Below are 16642 nucleotides of genomic sequence, written 5' to 3' on the forward strand. Positions count from 1 at the left end.
ATTTTGGACGCCTGTGTGCTTGCAAACATCAATCAGGGTACCACAGCCAAAGATATTGGTGCTCTTCCAAACAACTTGATATAAACTGGAAGTATCTTTGGAGATTATATTCCAGTATTAGCTCTGTTCTGGCAAGCTTTCCATACACAGTTTCTGTTGCTGAACTGGCTGTCACTGTTCACATGTGCAAGTCAAACGCACATTCATGCACATCTGGATACGAAGCGTTCAGTTGTGATCCCAACTGGTAGGCTCAGATGTGGGTGCATCTTCCTGTCTGTCTTGCAGTGTAGGTGGAAATCTGCCTCCCCGTCTACTATCTTGGACAGCTAGATGTGTGCAGGACAAGTCAATGAAAACTTTTATTGCTTACGGCTAAAGGCCTTTGCAAAGATTAAACAAGCTCAAACAAAACACATTTTTTTAAAAAATATTGAAAGTACTGTATATGCATATTAAATAAAGATATGGCATGATATTGCATGCTACCATCTTTTAAACAGACAATATTTGCAACTTAACCTGGCAATTCCATTCATCAATCAGTGGGGCAGAAAAAGGAACAACATTAAGAATCTTGCACTTCCTTCCTTCCTTCCTTCCTTCCTTCCTTCCTTCCTTCCTTCCTTCCTTCCTTCCTTCCAACTAATACAACACACCCATGCTCCTGGGGACAGATCAAAGTAGAAAGCTTTTCCTCGCTCTAGATTCTCTTTATGCACAGATTTCTGTTCACGTTTCCCTTCTTGTCACTGTGCTGATGAAAAGTCCAAGGCAATATCGATCGCACAATATCTACAGACAGTGTTTTATTCAATTCCGTCTCTCAAAATGCTGAATATATCATCTCTGATTCATTCAAGTTGCATTTATTGTTGCATTGTTGGGATTTACTTTCTTAGGAGAAAATCTGGGCCGTCAGTTTTTCTCTCTCTATTTGTTGCGGACAAAGATTTCGCAACATGAACAATTCATCCAAATTATGACTGAGTCGTAACCCTGGTGGGGAATGAAATAATAATTTTAAAAAGCTTACCTTTTACAAATGATATTGGAGAGGATGTTGGTATTGTCAGGGATCTGTCTGCTTCAGCTGTCTATCTTTAGGGATGTCCAAAATATCAAATGTTTATACTGTGCAAGCCCTCTCTTTAAACCAATCAGCAGTTATTTTCTTATTTTCTAATGTACCTTGCCAATAGTGTCCGTTCCCACCACGAACAATACTTCAGCGGCCGGGTTCTTTCTTCTATATAGAACACCGAGGGGACCAGCCAATCCCTGAATTTGAAACAGAAGGTACGTGTCCAGAGGAACATTTCAGCTTTTTAAATATTAGCTAGTAATGAGCCCATTAATTCTTGGACGGAAGGAGTCAGACCTGGCACTCAGCTCTCCCTGAATGTCAGTGGACCCAGTGAAGGTGATTTAGCTACTCTTCAAGATCTTGACCTCTGCTCTCTCGAGTTCATAAACTATGTTTGCAATTGTAAATGCACTCACAGAAATATGCACAGGGCTGTTTCGGACCATATTCCCAGCCAGTCATGTGCTACTGAAATAATGACTATGTAGCAATGTTTAAAAGTAATTAAATATTCATGCCAATACGTTGGAATTTTTTTTATTTATACCCTTGAAGCTTACGAAGGTCATTCTTTCACTTTAGGCACTGGGCGTGATTCAGCAAAAATTAGTTGTGGGTATGGCAACCTGTTTCTTGGTAAAAATGGACATTTGAAGATGCCTCTCACTAGATTATCCTATCTAAGAACTGTTAAGAACTGTTCAAGGATGACATCAAAAGAACAAAACCTTACGTTATCTTTATCCTGACGAAAACATGGGATACTTACTATCACCACACCATCCTTTAACACCTGAGTGCTGTCATTCATCTGATTTTGGGTGGTTATATAAGAATGCAAAACGATTCTTTTAAAACCATCGAAGTTGGTGACCATCACTGTGGGAATGAATTCCATAGTTTTTATGGTGTGTGAAGAAGTACTTTGGGGGGAGGGGTCTGCCCTAAAGCATGGAGAAAAGGCTCAGCCAATCACGCACCCCCACCCCCACTGTGGATGGGATACAGTGGATATAAATACAGAGGGTGGTAGTCCACTAAGTTGTACTCAGAGTAGATCTATTGAAATCAATGCTTCTTAGTCGTGTTCATTAATTTATATGGGTCTACTACTCCAAGTGGGACGTGGGTGGCACTGTGGTCTAAACCACAGAGCCTAGGACTTGCCGATCAGAAGATCGGCGGTTCGAATCCCGAACGGGGTGAGCTCCCGCTGCTCAGTCCCTGCTCCTGCCAACCTAGCAGTTCGAAAGCATGTCAAAGTGCAAGTAGATAAATAGGTACCGCTCCGGCGGGAAGGTAAACGACGTTTCCGTGTGCTGCTCTGGTTCGCCAGAAGCGGCTTAGTCATGCTGGCCACATGACCTGGAAGCTGTACTCCAGCTCCCTCAGCCAATAAAGCGAGATGAGCGCCGCAACCCCAGAGTCAGCCATGATTGGACCTAATGGTCAGGGGTCCCTTTACCTTTTACTACCCCAAATAAGACTTAATTGAATACCACCCATGGAATTTGGGAATATTTGGAAGATAGCTATCCTGGGTTCCGATTAAAGTGGAATGAGAAGGAAAATAGGCAGAAAACATCCATGTAGATGTACCTAACAAAGGATCAAATCACTGATGGGGAACCTCTGACCTTTCAGATTTTAATGGACTACAACTCACATCATACTTCACTGAATTCCATTCAGCGCCTGCTGAAGACATTCTTATTCAGATAAGGCTACCCAGATCTTCATAAAGTTTGTAGGAGTTTTGATTTGTTTTATTCTATTTTATTGTGATAATTTTATTGTTTTATCGTTTTTTCATAAACTACTTTGAGCCCCCCCCCCAATCAAGTGGTATATAAATTTCATGAAATATAAACAAACAAATAAAATCCCTGACCATTGGTCATGCTTGATGGGACTAGTGGGAGTTGGGAGTGCAACAACTCCCGAAGAACCACAGTTTTCCACCTTTGCGTTAAATAATGCAACAAATATTAGGTGGCCCTTTGGCCTGATACAACAAGATAGTTCTTGTGTGCTTGAACTGTTTGCTCTTTTAGTTTCTGCATTTGATAGCTCACCATAGGTTTGCAAGCTTTAGCCCAACAAAAGTGGGACAAAAACAAACCAACTGGGGAAAAAATTGTGTTATGAAGAGTTGTAGACTCAGGAAGTTATGGGGCATGCACTAATTGGAAACAAAGCAGTGTGTCCACCCCAAAATGAAACCAGCCAAGCCCAGGGTGCTGGCTGCTTAAATGAGCGAGGGGCGGATCCAAGGGAAGCCCACTCCCAGCTTCATTGGCTCTGCCCCCCGCACAGCCCAAGCCGTAGTCTGCATCCCCATTTGCCAAAGCAGGGCCTAGCCAGGTTGAATTCCCCCATCGGGGCCCCAGTGAAGCCTCCTCCGTCCCACAATACTACCACACGCGAAAGGGTGAGCTGGCTTGCAGGCACAAATGGTATTCAAAGTGGGATTCCATATACGGTAACTGCCCTGATACCATTGTGAGAACAAATGATCATGAATGTATAATAAAAAAGGAAGAGACTCTGAATTTCCTGTATTCACTGGAATACTTCCAAAAAATATTGTCAGTCTGGAGGCAAACTGACTCTCTTAAATGTCACACTGTGCCTCATGAAGGCCTCCGGAAGGAATGTTCCCTAGTCCTGCTAGATCATTCTCACACGCTGCGCTGTTACTTCCCCGCAGCGTTTCATTGTATTCCTATTTCCTGCAGCAATTGAACCCGCTCCTCTCTTTGGACTCGGGCTTTCACGTTCCCAGCTTTCCCTTTAAGATCCAGCGCAGTCTGAGTGGCATTTTCGTTTAGCCGACAGACCCCTGCAATTCCCTTGGTTGTCATTTGTCTAGATTATAAGGCAAATGGCACAATATGAAATTATAGAGATGAATGAATGGTCTGTCTGTGCCGATTGGCTTTATCTCAGCGGGTTCTCCGAGCACCTCTTTAACAAGAGTGACAAGGCTGAGATGAAATTTTGATTCCAGCATTTCTTAAAAATGGAATTGAACAGCTGTCAAATATTGTCACTCTCGTTCTCGCTGTATGAGCTAAGAGGTGACCTTGAGGCGCAACTAGTTACTGCCTCTTTGTGTCTTCTTTGAGCTTTTTCACGTAGTCTTCATTGTGTGAGACAGTAAGCAGAAGTAAGGACTGCTCCAAGCTAGCCCCTTCTAGGTGTTCCTGGGTCAGAAGGAGGCCTCTCAACACTTCTGGGTGCCCTGAAGGAGAGAGATTGGAGGGGGTGTTGATCCTCTTCTCTCCCCAGCTCCATAAAAACAAACTCTTGATTAGTTCCACCTCTCTTTGCACCTGGCCCAGGAATGTCTGGTCTTCAAGGCTAAAATCAAGGCGTTATAATTTTCTGTTCAGGTTGGACTTGCAAATATTGACCATGCTTTAAATCAGTGGTCAGCAAGCTTTTTCAGCAGGGGGCCGGTCCACTGTCCCTCAGACCTTGTGGGGGGCCGGACTATATTTTGGGTGTGAAAAAATAATGAAGGAATTCCTATGCACCACAAACAATGCAGAGATGCATTTTAAATAAAAGGACACATTCTACTCATGTAAAAACATGCTGATTCCCAGACCATCCGCAGGCCGGATTTAGAAGGCGATTGGGCTGCATCTGGCCCCCGGGCCTTAGTTTGCCTACCCATGCTTTAAATGTCCTCCCCCCTCACGACTTCTTTCTCATTTGCACAATTATTGGCACACCTTTGCACACTTTGTTCTTACCTGCACACAGTGCTCCCCCCCCCAAAAAAAAAATGTTTAAGGGTACTCTCATTTTCCTACTCATAGTGAAATACTGCCCTTCAATGAGGCCAAACTTAGATTCACAAAATGTTTAGGGGTATGTGTACCCCTGCATATCCCCCAGAAAAAATGAACTGCCTGCACAGTAGAATGCCAAAGCAGGAACCACGTGAAAATAATTATGAATCTGCAACAAAGCCTTTATTTAACAAAACAAAGCAAAAATGCCACCCCTATGTCTTCAAAACATAGGGGTCTGTTACAAATGCGTCCTTACTAAGGAATTCCAGGGCCCCTTCCCCATCCCTCCACCCCAAATGAAAAAAACACACATAAGAATTAAGGCAGGGTCATTTGTTTTTTGGAGTATTTCATGCAAGCGCATATTCAAACGTCCCCTTATCCAGCCCTTCCACCTCATCCTCCCACGTGGAGGATGGCATACTGCTATAAGGGTCTAATAAGATTTTGAAGCATCTGATAATCAGAAGTCCCAAAAATACACACAGGATCCCCACGAAGGCAAAGCCGGTTTTTTGTTCCAGAGTGAGGGGAAAGGTGGACACCTCGTTGACACTCATGCTCAGTGACGCGTTGTTGCAGTAGTTACTGCTCATCTCTGGGCTTCACATCCTGCTGGGCTTTCGAGATTTTCACTTCTTCACCTGTGAACAAAAACAGGAGGCATGTTTTGGTTGTAGAGATAGCATGAGGCTGCTGCCTAAATCCGAGACTGTCCCTGCAAAATTGGAGAAAGTCTGCCATAATAGTGAGTGATCTGCTTTAGTTTAATGGCTAAAAGAGTGATTTGGGAAGTTCCTAGTTTAAGTATAACACCAGCTGTAAGCGAGCTGTAAGGGAAGCGGGTGGCGCTGTGGTCTAAACCACTGAGCCTCTTGGGCTTGTCAATCGGAAGGTCAGCGGTTCGAATCCGTGCGATGGGGTGAGCTCCCGTTGCTCTGTCCCAGCTCCTGCCAACCTAGCAGTTCGAAAGCACGTCAAAGTGCAAGTAGATAAATAGGTGGTGGGAAGGTAAACGGCATTTCCATGCACTCTGGTTTCTGTCACAGTGTTCTGTTGCGCCAGAAGCGGCCTAGTCATGCTGACCACATGACCCGGAAAGCTGTCTGTGGACAAACACTGGCTCCCTCGGCCTGAAAGCGAGATGAGCACCGCAACCCCATAGTTGCCTTTGACTGGACTTAACCGTCCAAAGGTCCTTTACCTTTTTTATTTTTACTATCCCAGTATCCCACTATCCTTATACAAGGTCAGACATTTTGTTCATCTAGCCGATACTGTTTTCTCTGACTGGCAGCAGTTCTCCAGGGGCTCCAAGAGGGTCTCAATTATTTGCCATCTGATCCTTTTAACTGAAGGCACAAAGGATTGCTGTGACAACCTTCTGCATGTACAGTGGTGCCTTGCAAGACGAAAAGAATCCGTTCTGTGATTCTCTTCGTCTAGTGGTTTCTTCGTCTTGCGAAGCAAGCCCATTGACGGATTAGCGGATTAGCGCTATTAGCGGCTTTTAGCGGCTTATCGGATCAGCTGATAAGCGGCTTAGCGGCTTAGAAAAAGGGGGGGAAGGGGGAAAAACCCGCAGGAACTCGCAAGACATTTTCATCTTGCGAAGCAAGCCCATAGGAGATTCGTTTTGCGAAGCACCTCCAAAACGGAAAACTCTTTCGTCTAGCGAGTTTTCCGTCTTGCGAGGCATTTGTCTTGCGGGGCACCACTGTACTGTGTCACTGGGCTAAGGTCCCTGCCCCTTATCCTTAGCCTCCTTACTGTCCCAAATATCTGCAATGCAAGAATGATGACAATGGCCTGTCCTGCACAGAAATTGTCTCAACAACTTCTATTGGGCTATTGGGTTGTTGTTTTTATTTTTATTAGGTATTTTGTGGTTTTATATCTTGATTTTATTCCGTGAACCGCCCTGAGACCCCCGGGTATAGGGTGGTATATAAATTCAACAAACAAACAAACAACAACAACAAAGTATGCCTTGTACTTTGAACACTCAAAAAAGGTGTATAGAAGTTAAAACATTATTATTATTACCATGTTTGTCAGCGTGCAGGTCATAAAACAATTTCTTCATTTAGATATTTTTTTTTAAGTGAAAGAACTAGTTACATAGTGAAATCACCAAAGCAAGTTAAAAGTTTATGTACTGTAACTGATAAATGGTACCTGATGCATTCATATAAGGCACACTTCCAGGCTTTCCTGAAGTTTGAACAGCTGTAGAGACATCAAAAAAAAGTTAAATCATTGAGCTGTTTTAGTTGTGATACAAACAGGCAAGTGCTGAATTGAATTCAGGTCTCTTTCAGAAGGAACAAGGTAGCTACTAGCTGGCATGTTTTCTATATCAGAGCAAGAACACACAATAATACTGTAGCAAACGGAAAAGGGGGGAAAGAGGCAAACACAAGTCTGAATGTTTTATTCGACTTTTATGAGCCCACCTAAAGTGTGTGTGTGTGTGTGTGTGTGTGTGTGTGTGTGTGTGTTGTGGATTGTATCCAGTGTCACTTAATGTTATACCTGTTCTGCTGGCAAAATGTTTGGACTAGCAGAATGTGGCTGCACAAGAAATTGCACAGGCATGTTGCTGGTAACTTCATTTGCAATATATGGTAGATTGTACAATCTGCTGTGAAATGAGTTTCTGCTAGTGCAATTCTTTTGTTGGATTCCTCTGTTGTGCAAATTGAAAACTCACCTGTCTGCTAGCGCAAGACAGTTTTGCATGCAAAGTAGATGTTCTGTCACTGAACCACAGTTTACAGATCACCTTGGCTGTCTCTTAGTGCAGACCCAGGTCATTCAGCTTGAGCTTCTATAGTTGCCAGCCACCACAAACCACCATTGTCAGGGTTGGCAGCAACACCAGCAGCAATAATAATATTTTATTCTCCTGCTAATTATGCTGCTTCAAATGTGCATTTTGTATTTGACTCCCTTTGGTAACGTTTTGTTTTGAAATCTTCAAGATAGTATTTTAGTTTCCTGTTAATTATATTGCTTTGAATGTATACTTTCTTCGGTAATGTTTTATTCTGGATTGTTTTATTTGATGCTCTATTGTAGGTTATAAAGTGCTTTGAGATAGTTTTCAACAACATATAAAGTGGTATAGAAATGAAATTAACAACAACAACGGCTCTTCCAACTTAACCTGGGGCTTAGCTACATTAGTAAAAAAACAAACAACGAACGTGTTTTGAATGTGTTATAAACAAGCAACACCAGATGGCGCTGTAGAGCAAAAAACTTTTCTATGCGATTTTACATAGTGTTTTTTTCCTTTTCTTTTGTTATAACGATTTAATTTCTGACTTATATATAGCACCCGTCTGTCCCTCCCCCTATGTGTACTCACACCTTTAGGTAGTCATTGGATAGCCAACAAAGCTGAATGATGGGAGATTTGGGACAGGCTAAATAAAGGACTTCTTTGCGCAGTACATAGCTAAACTATGGAACTCCCTTCCATGGGAGGCACTTATTGCCACCAATTTGGATGGCTTTAAAAGAGGATTAGGCAAATTCCAGGAGGAGAACTGTTATGTACTGAAGTTCTCACCCTGGGCCAGCAGGGGGATACTGTAGATAGTTATGCGAATGAAGGATCAAAAGTGACGTTCAGTGATTGGATAGTTTTAGAAAGTTGCTACAGTAACGTTGTACTGGAGCTCTATATAAGCAGGCTGACTGACCCTTTCAGTTCAGTTCTGTTCTGGCCTCTGAATAAAGAAGAGCTGTTTGAAGAATCGCTGTGTCGTCTGATACGTTCACCCACAACTTAACAAGAAGGTTATCAATTGCTACTAACCCTGATGACTGTATTCTACCTCCACTGTTGGAAGCAGTATGCTTCTGAATACCACTTGCTGGAACCTGCAGATCCTGCTACAGGCATCTGGTTGGCCACTGTGAGAACAGGATCCAGCAGGACTCTTCCTATGCGTTGCCATGCACAGGCTTGTTAAGATATCGCTGTACACATATAGTGAGCAGCTTAACACAGGAGAAAATAAGGTTTTAAAAGCAACAGCTGAAGAAACCAATCCTTGAAAGACTTACCCAGATCTCTTCGAGAAAGGAGATGAAAAAGGGATGGGAACATTTCATCAGAGCTATAATCATATTTCATCATCTACTTTAGTTTCAAAGACTGGATTGGAAATGAGAATTCGTGACTGTGAAGGTCAAAAGCAGCCGCTGTACTCCTTGTTCCGGTTCATTGCTATCTGATAGCCTGATTTATTTTTATTTTTATTTAAAGGATCGCTTTATGGACCTTTCCAGAGAATAAAAATGGAGATGCAGACCTCCCTCCTAGGCTGGGCGGGTGCAATGGTAAATGGCATGAATGGAGAAATCCCTAGCTGGAAATCACAGGCTGAAATCCTAACCCCACTTACCTGGGAGTAAGTCCAACTGGATTCAGTGGGACTTCTGAGTAGGAATGGTCAGGATGACTGAATAGGCAAACAACTATTTCTCACCCCCAGAAGCAGCACACTGCTCTACAATCTGTAAATATAGGCCTGATTTGCAGGGATGCCGTAAGGATTTCTATGGTAATGGGTACCAAGTGCTTTAAATTAAACGCTTACAGGAAAATGTCATATGGATCATTGTTATAAATAGTAATGCCCCCATCCCAACATCAATAGTGCTACAGGCTTTAATCACATAACCAAACAGGGTGGGTTTGCCCTGTCTCAATGTGGTGTGTCCCAGTGCTGAAGCCAAGGAGTGCACAACTTCGCACAAGTCTGCAATCTTATGGACCCTTTCCTGTGAGAAAGCCCTATTGAACACAGTGAGGCTTATTTCTGAGTAAAGACGCACAGCATTGCACTGCAAAGTTGTTAGGGCATGGCCACACCTAATGACACTCACACAGCTTTGTTTGTTTCTTATGCCAATCATCAACTGCAGGCAATACCCTCACTGGGGGGGAAAGGTGTGTTTTCCCATTGACAGTCAGTTGTGCCTTGAGCAGTATTGAGGTAATGCAATACCTTTGCAACCCAAATACTAGTTGAAGGAAAGATGCCTAGATCTCCAGCGGCAAATAAGTGGCAACTGTGCATTTATGGCAATAGCACATATTTTGGAATGGCTCTAAGATGACACATATCTTCTATGTAGAATAGTTAAGATCCAACATCAATAGGGTGCTAGAATGTGGGTGTTGCCACTGCGCTGTTTGGGGTGTGGACTGGGGATGGAAAAAAATCTGTCAATTCTGGTTCTCCCAGTTTCTAATTTTTCCATTCATAAATTCATTTCTCCAGATTTGTGCAGCAAATTGTGATTATTTTTTTTAAATCCTCATGAAAATTTATCAGCATTTTGGTGCAAATTTCTCCAAATATGCACATTTTTGTATACATTTTTGACTAACACACACATTTTTGCAAGCATTTTTCCTAATAGAATGCATTTTTGTATGTCATTTTTACCAACATATTATTCCTTATGCACATTTCCCCTAAAATATTAATTTTTTTAATAATGGAAAGCCTGGCTGGTTGGAGAACCGCACTGCAAAATTTGGATATGTGGAAACTTCAAAGGATGGTGGTGTTTCAGTTCTCATCTTGTTTCAGAAAGTAGAAATTTGATAGATTCCCTTTTAAATGTGAACAGAATCAAATTCCTCCCTCATCCCTTGTGTGGACAGCCATCTTGCAGATTTGGCCTTTATGGTCCTCCTGTAAGGTATTGCCTGGCTTTTGCAAAAAAAAAATCTTTGCCACTTTGGAGCAACAGCAGGTTGCTTCTGAGCCAACAAACACGAACAACCGAAATCTTACCTTGCAGAGAAGGCAACACTTTCCTTCTGGAAGGCATAATAAATAACTCTAATGAACTATATTTCCTTGATGAGAGATCTCGTCCAGTACGTTCACCAACCGCTATCTATGCCCTAATAATACTTGCCTTTTGTGGGCAGCGGAAGGAGATGATGTGTCGCTGGGGAACCTGCTAGCGTCAGTGTGGCTAGACTGGCTTGTTAACATGCTAGTACAGTATGCATACATATACTGAACAGGTTAACGCAGCAGCATGTACATTTTTAAAAACAAGCCAGTCGTTGCTTGCATCTGAAGCCTCGTGGGATATGACTCCCTCTCTCTCCGGTTGCAATCCTCACGACGCCTACTTGAAAGGGAACCCCACTGCAACCACCAGCAGGACTTGTTGTCGAGTAAATATGGTTAGGGACCTGGGTTGCTCAACACCCTCTAAAAATCCTCCAGCATCCAGCAGGCTTTCCTACCCCCTCTGCAAATAGCATCCTTGATTTAGGTGCTCTATGCACAAAAGCAAAATGAGATCTCCAGCAACCCCCCTCCCACCTTCGGCTGCTAGACATTACCTGGTCATAACAAGAGAGAGGTAGCAAGCACAGGCAGCAACAACCGAGTCTTGGGCGTCGTTGCCAGGGAGGAAATCGACACTGCCCAGCTAACCAAGGTCAATGCCATCCTGTTGCATTAAGTCCAGCCGGAGAGCCGTGGTAGATGGATGCCTCACCCATCCTCGCCCGAGCTGTGTGTCAAAGCAACACACAGCCTTCCCCCCTCCGCCGCCACCCACCCCGCACAAAACAGCCCACTCACCCCCGTCCGAGTCAGACATCCTGAGAGTACAAACCCTTTTCCTCCTTATCCTGTGTCCCCATGCTAACGACCTGCCGAAGTTTCAAGGTCTCAGAAAGAGGATCAGGTCCCAAACTGTCAGGGAGCCCTGCGAGGATTTCTGGGACTCCCGCCCAACGTGAGCATCGCCAGGGCTCCGGCTACATCTAACCACATTAGCATCCGAGAATCTGGACTCGGCTATGGGCGTTCCTTCAGCCGGGTTAGATGCCTCTGGGTGGGGTGGGGTAGGGTCCTTTCCCGAGCACATACACACACACACACACACACACACACACGCACCGCTGGTAAGTACCTGGGGGTGCTCAAGAGGTTTAAATTTGATGGTGAGGGGCGTGGGGTGGAGTGGAAATGTGAGGGGAGGTGGTGGGCAATATAAAAGCTGGATTATCATGCAGCCAAGGCTCCCCCTCTCTTCCCCACCATCCAGATTGATCTGAAGTTCCTGCAAAACACTACGTGCGAGGCATTAGCAAATCTGCTATGCTCTCCCAGCTGCTGCAGCGACGGCAAACTGGGTCCTATTTGCTTGCAATCCTCCTTGCAAAGCATGTTGTTCGGAAATGTGCATCTCTGGGGAAGCGGTTTCTCGGCAGCTTCTAGGCACCTGGGGAGAAAACCAGGCGGCGATGGGGGTTATTATTTATGGGCAGGGAGAGAAAGCCGTCCAGCGGGGGGGGGGGGAGGGAGGTGCGGGGGAGTTCCCCACTTTCCATGCTGGCTGCCAAGTCAACAAATATTGGGGAAGGGGTTTGAAATGGACAAGGCGCGAAGTTGGAGGAGGCCGTTCTCTCTCGCTCGCTCCCCTCCCAAGGATGTGTTTTTTTCTCCCCTAGTGCCCCCGCCCCCCAGTAATCAAGTGCAAATTATTTAACTTTTTGTTTTATTTAAAGCAAGCTGCAGTAGCTTCCATTGGGTCGATTTGAGAGTGTTCTGGGCAAGAACCGACTCGAATGCATAGACAGACAGACAGATCGATCGATCGATCAAGCAAGCGAGCAATGGCCCGCCGATCTACTGTGGTGGGATGGGTAGGTGGGATTGGATTTATTTATTTTTTTACTTCGCATTTCGCCCGGGTTGCTCCGTTGTGGGGAACAGCCATGTTGTACGGAATCCGGCGTGTGCCAAATGTTTCCCGTTGTACGAAAGGGGTGATGGATTGGCGTGTGAAGTCCCTCCCCCTTCCCCGGTGATTTCGAATCTATTGTAAATGCAACCTAAAAAAGTCAGATAAGAGGCTGTTTTCCCTATTAACTTCAGTGGGAAGCGGACTTTCCCTTTTGGCGCCTCCCTTGCCGAAAAAAGGAATCCTTCCAGGAATTTATGAGAACCAGGAGGTTGTTTCCAGATTTTGTCCTGAAACTTACAAACAGCTGGCAACAAAATGAGAGAATCATTCACTTGAATAGTTAAAAACAACACCCGCACCCAAATATTTGATTTGATTTTACCTTATGGGGCACATCGTTATTTGCAGCTAAGCAAGGAGCAAGGGAAACACTCCATAAAGTTGATTTATATATTAACATGAATAAACACCAGGCACAATTTTAAACGATAATTTAATCTCCACAGTATCCTCGTAGCTAAACCACCCATTGGGGAAACATTTGCTGGAATTGTGTGGCATTGCTAATGTGCCGGATGAAATTACAGACCCATCCGTCATATTTATCTGCTATTAATTCTGCATCAAGTCATTTGCTATGGCTGCTAAGAATTGGTTGAGAAAACACAGACCTCCACTTCTTGTGGGAATTCCAGATAACAGCTTATACCAATCTTATATCCATGATTATGAGAATCGAGAAGAGTATCAGAATAAGAATTTGATTTTAACACAAAGTTTTATTTGTGTGTGTATAGTAAGGGGGGAAATTGATAACTTTATGTTTTGCTAAATTTTAGGTTAACTTGTTTTCAGTTTTTGGGATTTTCAGTGAATATTTTATATTGTTTTATGGAAACCACATGGAGCTTTTTGATGAATAAACAGTATATTGTTGTTTAGTCATTTAGTCGTGTCCAACTCTTTGTGACCCCATGGACCAGAGCACACCAGGCACTTCTGTCTTCCACTGCCTCCCGCAGTTTGGTCAGACTCATGCTGGTAGCTTCGAGAACACTGTCCAACCATCTCATCCTCTGTTGTCCCCTTCTCCTTGTGCCCTCCATCCTTCCCAACATCAAGGTCTTTTTCAGGGAGTCTTCTCTTCTTATGAGGTGGCCAAAGTATTGTAGCCTCAGCTTCAGGATCTGTCCTTCCAGTGAGCACTCAGGGCTGATTTCCTTAAGAATGGACAGGTTTGATCTTCTTGCAGTCCATGGGACTCTCAAGAGTCTCCTCCAGCACCATAATTCAAAGCATCAATTCTTCGGTGAGCAATCTTCTTTATGGTCCAGCTCTTACTTCCATACATAATTGGTATATAAATTTTGTTAATAAATGAGAGAATGAATGAGGAGGAAGAGGTTCCTAGGGGTTTGTTCCACTATGGAAAGGGTCGCCAACCTTTTTGAACTAGTGGGCACATTCCAGAAGTTGAGAGTGTGTTGGATGTGCCAACCACAAAATGGCATAGCTTAACACAAAATGGCTGTGACAGGGAGTGTGGTATAACACGAAATTAAAGAGACAATCACCCCTGACAACCTTACGCTTACCATGGGAAGTCAGCTAGATCCTGCTGGTCCTGCTTCTGTGCATTTCACACACTGATGCTGTTGGTGTGTAATAACAACGGGGAGCATTCCTAGGTTGTTGGCATCCATCCGTCTCGGGAGACAATGGAAGTATGTGCCTTCAGGGATAAAGTCAAATCACTGGAGAGTTATGGCGCTTGTGGTACCTATTTATCTACTTGCACTGGTGTGCTTTCGAACTGCTACGTTGGCAGGAGCTGGGACAGAGCAACGGGAACTCACCCCGTTGTGCAGATTCAAACCACCAACCTTTTGATCAGCAAGCCCAAGAGACTCAGTGGTTTAGACCACAGTGCCACCAATGGAGCCGTAGGGCTGGGGCGTGGGCGGGATATGGCTAGAGATGGGCTTGATTCCTAATTACTTCATAGAATTTATTAATTAAAAATTATTGCCCTATTTTTCACCTTGTCCTGTCTTAGCGGCTTACAGAATAAAAACATACAATGTGCAAAATGTAAACCACAAATGAAACACCAGAGATTAAAACATCAGAACAGCATTTGTGGTGCTTTAAATGTCTTTGTGATGGAACCATGTAACTAATCAGATTTCACTACATGACACCATCACAGAAACAGAATGTGATCAAGAGTCTTTACCCTCACTCTGTACAGGTGGACATTTTGCTCCTGGAGTCTTAGTTTGTGCTTGCACACACACAAAAATGAAAGGAACGCTTTTCAGCTTGCAAAACTTTTTGCAAATAGTGTTTCCATTTCATTCGCATTCATCTTATAACCAACCTTTTCTGTGTTGGCATAAGCACCACTTTATTTGTGAGCAGCAAATAACTTCTCTGCTTGACAAATATTCACCAAGATTCAGCAAAATGCTATGCAGTGGGAGCAGCGTTGAGTAGTGTGACGTCCTAGTGTGCTTCAGCATGCCACCCCAGTCTTGGTGCGGTGCAAGATTCCAGGGGCTCCAGGCACTCACCCAGGGTGTTTCCTTTGGAATGAGGCACAGCAGAGACTGTGGTGTCTTTATGATATATGGTTTATTTACACATATATAACCTGGGCCTACGATGGAGGGATTCACAGCATTAACATCCCAAAAGGTTATTGTTTCATAGCCACAGCCTTGGATCCAAACAGAAAACAAAACATGTCTCTCCCTCTGCCTTTCCAGCCTGCAGTGGCATAGCATGGGGGGCAGGGGCGCAAAATTCCAAAAAGGCACAACCAGGTGCCCCCCCACAGGTGCCAGCTTCTGCAGGGATGCTGCAGGGATTCTGCAGTGGCCTCACCCCACCCAATAGCTGTGCCAACTCTCATCATGCCTCTTGCTTGTCTGGATGGAGGAGAGGGGTGTGCGATGGTGTGTAGAAACTAGCCTACTATCTGAAGATAAAATTTTGTTTCATTCATCTGACCCCTTTTGCTTCTGGCACTTGGAAGGTTGCCCTCAGGCTGAAAAAGAACCTTCAACCCCATTTTAGGTTAATATGCAAGCTGGAACATTGCTGTCCTCCTGGAACTTTGCCAACATAGCCCCCCCCCCCCGAGTCTTGCACACTAGCTTGGTCAAGTACAGAACGGAAGATGGCAGGATCCCCAAGGCTGTGCTCGATAGGGAGCTGGCTTCAGGCACTAGGCCTGTTAGCAGACCAATTCTGTGTTACAAAGATGTCTGCAAATGTGGCATGACAACATCAACCCTACCATGTGGGAATCCTTTGTTATGGTCCACCACCTTGCTGTTTTATGAGTTGAGGTTGTCTCAGTATTTACCTGCAACCCTGCCTGTTTGAGACATATGGATAGCTCAGTTGGTTAGAGCATGGTGTTATTGCCAAGGTTGCAGGTTTGATCCCCGTATGGGACCGCTGCATATTTCTGCATCACTTCCAACTCTAGAATTCTATTATTAATGTCCAAAAAGGAAAAAAAGAAGAAACATAGAATGAGGAAACTGTGGGTCCCAGGAGCAGATAAGTAAAATATATCCAAGGTGGGATATTTAGGTCCTGATAAGTAACGGAGCGTGCAGGTGAGATGGGTTCTGGGAGAAGAAAGTGGTTTGGATCCAAAAAAAGAAGGAAAATGAAGATAAAGGGTTTAATTCAGCCATGAAAATCAGTGGGTAATTTTGTGTCAGTTGCCCTCTCCTACCCTGTTGCATTGTCGTGATAGCAAAATCATGTATACGCCCCTGAGATCTTTGGAGGGAGGGCAGAATAAAAATGAGTTATATATAACATAAATAAAAAGAGCAACACCCATGCCAAACTGTATTATGTATGCAGCTATTATTATTATTAAAAATATTTATTATTGTTTTTATTATTACTGCATGACCTTCACTCCAATGCCCTAGGGCAGGTTACAACAATTTAAACTCAATGCGAAATATGGTTTTAAACAGCAGAA

General features: G+C 43.9%; 3 protein-coding genes across 7 annotated transcripts in view; 1 reads left to right on the forward strand and 2 right to left on the reverse strand.

The window, feature by feature from the left end:
- Positions 1 to 1199, reverse strand: part of SLC12A1 (solute carrier family 12 member 1) — an 82361-nt gene extending 81162 nt beyond the window's left edge. The window contains exon 1 of the mRNA XM_083476070.1: positions 1037 to 1199. The gene's annotated coding sequence lies outside the window, so the exon portion shown is untranslated. The remainder of the gene's footprint in view (positions 1 to 1036) is intronic.
- LOC310693470 (NAD(P) transhydrogenase, mitochondrial-like) overlaps positions 1 to 16642 on the forward strand; it is a 963907-nt gene that overhangs the window by 858444 nt on the left and 88821 nt on the right. The window lies entirely within an intron of this gene.
- CTXN2 (cortexin 2) lies at positions 5049 to 12147 on the reverse strand. Of its 5 annotated transcripts, none has more exons than XM_083476068.1 (3): positions 11857 to 12147; positions 7069 to 7119; positions 5049 to 5534 (listed from the first exon to the last, which is right to left on the reverse strand). In XM_083476068.1, exon 3 carries the CDS (start codon positions 5484 to 5486, stop codon positions 5241 to 5243), a length of 246 nt encoding a protein of 81 aa, XP_083332194.1. In that variant the 5' UTR covers positions 5487 to 5534; positions 7069 to 7119; positions 11857 to 12147; the 3' UTR covers positions 5049 to 5240. The 5 variants fall into 5 exon arrangements, with proteins under 5 accessions (XP_083332194.1, XP_083332192.1, XP_083332190.1 ...); XM_083476066.1 differs by lacking the exon at positions 11857 to 12147 and adding an exon at positions 11523 to 11818; XM_083476064.1 differs by lacking the exon at positions 11857 to 12147 and adding an exon at positions 11557 to 11817.

The sequence above is a fragment of the Podarcis liolepis genome (genome assembly GCF_965112155.1).
Source record: "Podarcis liolepis genome assembly, chromosome: 14".
Classification (NCBI taxonomy): Eukaryota; Metazoa; Chordata; class Lepidosauria; order Squamata; family Lacertidae; genus Podarcis; species Podarcis liolepis.